Source organism: Apium graveolens, chromosome 8, assembly GCF_009905375.1.
Source record: "Apium graveolens cultivar Ventura chromosome 8, ASM990537v1, whole genome shotgun sequence".
NCBI lineage: Eukaryota > Viridiplantae > Streptophyta > Magnoliopsida > Apiales > Apiaceae > Apium > Apium graveolens.
Genome location: NC_133654.1, coordinates 177,589,934 through 177,594,732, shown reverse-complemented (window position 1 = coordinate 177,594,732; position 4,799 = coordinate 177,589,934). Strand labels below are relative to the sequence as shown.

The following is a 4,799-nucleotide window of genomic DNA, read 5'->3' as shown; positions in this document are numbered from 1 at the left end:
TAAAGTCTACTTTCTTAAGAGACCGGGGTTTAATTCTGACTTATGTTGTTGTTCATAGGTTATTGGACCCACTCTAAGCTTAAGTCCATCCGGGAGCACTGAGGCAAGTTTTCTACCCGCTATATTGTTGTTGTGATGTATATATGTATATGCATTGTCTTGTGATAAATGCATGTTGGTTAATTAGCAAATTCTTGAGATATATTTTATCATGTGATATGGTATATATGCATGCTTGGTTCGTAATCTTGATACATATATCTGTTGATTCAGTTGCATAATACCTATGCTAGAGATAAGCGGTATTTGAGTTTACCCTTAGTTTAGGGGATCAAAGGTGAACATATTTCTAAACCGGGAGTCGATATTCCCGAGTATATTATATATATATATTTATATATATATGGATATAGTTTTCAAAAATATTGATCGAATAAGGTTTATTCGATAACTTTATTTTATTTAATGAATATTATTTGAATATTCATTCGAGGACTTATGACTCTGTTTATTCTATTTAATGATTATTATTTGCATATTCATTTGAGGATGTATGACTCCGTTTATTTTATTTAATGAATATTATTTATAATAGTCATTCGAGGTATTATGACTCCGCTTATTATTTAATAATATTCTTTATTTTATTAAAGAATAATGTTTCGATAATCAAACTTATTTTCGATTATTTAAATAAAGATAGTACTTTCATATAAGTATATCTTTTATTATTTAATATTCATTTCAAGTATGAGTTTTAAAACTTCTACTTCGATTATCTTTATGAGAATATTATTTAAATAATAATATTCAGATATTTCTAATATATCGGGACTGATTTATTTTAATAAATCAACAGTACTCCAAACATTCTTAAAAATGTTTTCGAGTCTTCAAAATGATTTCTAAAAGTTAGGGCGGATCCCAAAACTCATTCTTTTATATTTAAGATCCTCTTTAAGGGGATTTAAATACTCGCTCAAAACCTGCGGGATCCGGCTCTGTGGTGTATTTTACATTCGCAACGTGGTTGCTGTTTTGATAAAACAATTTGATTACTTGCCCAACGTTCGGGAAGTAAGTCCATCTAATTGAGTCGGCATAAGCGACAGGCCGGGGTACGGTCTATCAAAGTGTAAGTGGCTGGGTGGCAGTCCATCAACGCGTAAGAGGCCGGGTGGCGGTCCAGCACAAGGTCCTTATGTGGCCAGGGTGATGACCGGTGGGGGATTCATCCATCTACTAGTAGAAAAGGTTACTTATTGGTATCTTTGCCTGATCAGCAAGATATAAGGTTTATGCCAAGGTTTTCTCCTTTCCAAAATTTATTGGATATTGCAACTCTGTTTATAATTTTCATAACAGAGGTTTTCAAGGAGTGTATGAAATATATATATATATAGGTGTATATATATATTGGGACGTAATGAAGTATCTCGTTACTTCATTATTTATAATGATGTTCAAAGATTGAATCTATTCAAATCTTGTCTTGTAGTCTCATCTATGTGATGAACTTTTGAAACTAATTATAACTTGAACGGTGGTAGTTCAAGTAGTATTCGGAAAAGATATAAGTATATTGGAGTATCCTGTAACTTCATCTTTTAAACTTATATCTAGTAAATGATTATCTTGTGCATGTCAAAGATTTTCAGAAAAACGTTGAGACAAGGATAAATATATGAGATCACCTTGCAACGATATTTTTTATACAGTTATAAACTGGAACTCTGTGTATATAATACATGTCAGAGGATTTCAAAGATTGTGAAAAGTATATATGTATATATATACTGAATATTTTGCGACTTGGTCGCATTAAGATATCAGCTTGGTTCATTTCTTTTGACCAAGACTTTCATAAGTACTATGAGAATGCTCATATATTGTTAATCTTTATACATATTATTTTGGTGGGCTTGTTGCTCACCCTTGCTTTCTTCTTTCATCACAGAACAACGGATAGAAACGATGAACAGGACCAAGCTCCCAATTCGCGAGCGGATAGGAAACGTTCCGCAGTTTCCTATAGGCGTTGATGTCGCTGTAGCTGAGGTAGGAACTACCAATAGGCTAGGCTTTCAACTTTCGATGTACCAAACTTATGTATCTTTATCAATTATAATAATGGCAAAGAAATGTAAATCTATCAGAAACCCTTTTAAGGTGTAATGGCATATAATTTTGGAATAAAATGACTCGTGTTATTTTTTGGATATTCATCTCTGAGACTAAAACTTGTGGTGTGTGTGTTTATTGTGGGGTCACAGTACAGAATAGTTGATTGTTTATTAAGATTGGGTGTTATTAAGGGAAATGGAACTCATGACAACCTGGATCCCCGACCCCGGATTTGGGGGTGTTACAGTCAAACCAGCTGCTCAGACAGTAGAAATTGAGTTTGATCCCAGGAAACCCACCCGAAGGCTGAAGATTGGAAAGGGACTTGAAACCACCTTCCAGAAGGAACCAACTGATCAATGAAAAGATTATGCTGATGTGTTCTCCTGGAGCCCGGAGGACATGCCCGAAATTGATGAGTCTGTTGCAATGCACAGTTTAGATGTAGATCCCAAAGAGAAGCCTATCAAGCAGAAAAGAAGAAACTTTTCTCCGGAACGACAAGCAATCGAAGAAGAAATAGAAAAACTCCTGAAAGTAGACGTAGTTACGAGACAAAGTACCCGGATTGGCTATCCAATATGGTGTTGGTCAAGAAACCGAGCGGTAGAGAGAGGATGTTTGTCGATTGTACAAGCCTAAACTCTGCCTTCCCTAAAGACTCCTACCCACTTTCCAATATTGACGAGCTGATTGATGCAACCTCGGGACATGTGAAGTTGAGCTTCATGGACGCTTTTTCTGGCTACAGCCAGGTCAAGATGGACCCCAAGTATATTGCACAAACAGCTTTCATCACCCATCATGTTGTATATGTTTTCCTTATAATGCCATTTGGACTCATCAACGTCAGGGAAACCTACCAAAAGATGATGAACACTATCTTCAAAGATCAGTGGGGAAGGAACATGGAGTCCTATGTCGATGACATGATCTCAAAGTCAAGGACTGTTCCGGATCATATCAAAGACCTCATAGAATGCTTCCAGAACTTGAGAAAATATAAAATAAAGCTAAACCCGGAGAAATGTGCATTCGGAGTCCCCACCGGAAAGTTTCTTGGATTCTTGATCAGTGAGAGAGGAATTGAAGCAAATCTGGAGAAGATCAATGCAATAATGGAGATTGAAGTTCCTAGAACGCAGAAGGATACTCGAAAGCTGGCCGGATGCCTCGCAACCCTGTGAAGGTTCACCCTGAAGCTTGCAGAAAGGTGCTTACCTTTCTTTAAATTGCTAAAAGGCGATCGGAACAAAAAACTGATAGAATGGACTCCTGATTGCAACACAGCCTTCGAAAAAGACAAGAAGCACCTCATGTACCCTCCAATCCTGTCCAAAGCAGAGACCGAGGAACCTCTATCATTCTACATAGCTGCAGGACCAAAGGCTATCTCTGCTGCTCTTATCCGAGAAGAAAAAGGTAACGAGAGTATGGTGTAATACATTAGCTAGGTCCTCAAGGACACGTAAAGTCGGTACATAAACTTGGAAAAGTTTTCCTTAGCACTTGGCCACACAATTAGGAAACTCAGGCAATACTTCCAAGGATGAGAAATCAGAGTGATCACGGATCAGCCACTCTGAAAAATCCTCCATAAACCAGATGCATCCGGAAGACTTGTCAATTGGGCAATTGAACTAAGTCAGTTCAATTTCAAGTTCATAGATGCTATTGTTATGTGGTTCTGGATCCCTGTTGTGTTGGTCTCGGACAATGGTCCTCAGTTTGTGGGTTCAGAATTCGAAGCTTACCCCAAAGAACTCGGCATTAAGCACAAAAGATCTTTTATGGCCCACCCGCAGGGAAATGGGCAAGTCAAAGTGACAAACAGGTGAATCCTCCGTGGATTGGAGAAGAGGCTCGAAGAATCAAAAAAGACATGGCCAGAAGAACTCCCAAAGGTCTTGTGGATGTATAGAACCACCCCCAGGACAAGCACCTGGGAAATCCCCTTCAAGCTCGCATACGGTTCGGAGGCCAGATTACCAGTGGAAACCGGATCCCCCTCTCACAAGGTTGTCAACTTTGATGAAGTATCCAACATTGAGGGCCTAAGAACCAACTTCGAGCTACTAGACGAAGTGAGAGATCAGGCAGTGAAGAAGATGGGAGGGTATAAAGAGAAAACAACGCTTTACTTCGGGAAGGAGGCCAAGATTCGAGAGTACGAAGTGGAGGATCCCATTCTCTGGGACACAGAGGCCTCCGATCCAACTAATCAGGGAAAGCTGCAACCCAGCTGGGAAAGGCCATATAAAATCAAAGAGGTGCTGCGCCCGAGAACCTAAAAGTTGAACTATCTTAATGATACTGAGGTCCCGAACACTTGGCATTGAGCTCGCCTAAGAAAGTTCTATCAGTAAAAAGGTGCACATAACCGCATGATTTTTGGTGAACAAATAAGAAATTTAAATCTCTATTTATCATCCATGGAATGTATTCGATACTTAATCTCTATTTTGTAATGAAAATTCTATATTTTAAGCATTCTATAGCTTAGAATGAATTCATGTACTAGATTATGTCTGCTATTCACACACTCAAATGTATGATTCACAGACACATTTATTGACAGCGCACGTTTAAAATTTTTTAACCCCATCCCAGGGAAAATTACAGAAACCATGTGTACTTATTAAATTTTATCCATTAAAATTTTTTTAACCCCATCA

General features: G+C 38.0%; 1 protein-coding gene across 1 annotated transcript; it reads left to right on the top strand.

Annotated features, from left to right (window-relative positions):
- The first annotated feature begins 3,440 nt into the window (after positions 1-3,440).
- Positions 3,441-4,415, top strand: LOC141680163 (uncharacterized). The gene is made up of 3 exons (XM_074486462.1): positions 3,441-3,546; positions 3,730-3,958; positions 4,046-4,415. The coding sequence occupies exons 1-3, from the start codon at positions 3,441-3,443 to the stop codon at positions 4,413-4,415; spliced, it is 705 nt and encodes a 234-aa protein (XP_074342563.1).
- Positions 4,416-4,799: the final 384 nt, after the last annotated feature.

Bases quoted from the DNA above. Each gene is read 5' to 3' on its own strand.
- LOC141680163 (XM_074486462.1), top strand. From the start codon at position 3,441: ATGTACCCTCCAATCCTGTCCAAAGCAGAGACCGAGGAACCTCTATCA. The intron at 3,547-3,729 runs GTAACGAGAGTA...TCCATAAACCAG, and splicing joins TCTTATCCGAGAAGAAAAAG to ATGCATCCGGAAGACTTGTC. The intron at 3,959-4,045 runs GTGAATCCTCCG...GTGGATGTATAG, and splicing joins CAAGTCAAAGTGACAAACAG to AACCACCCCCAGGACAAGCA.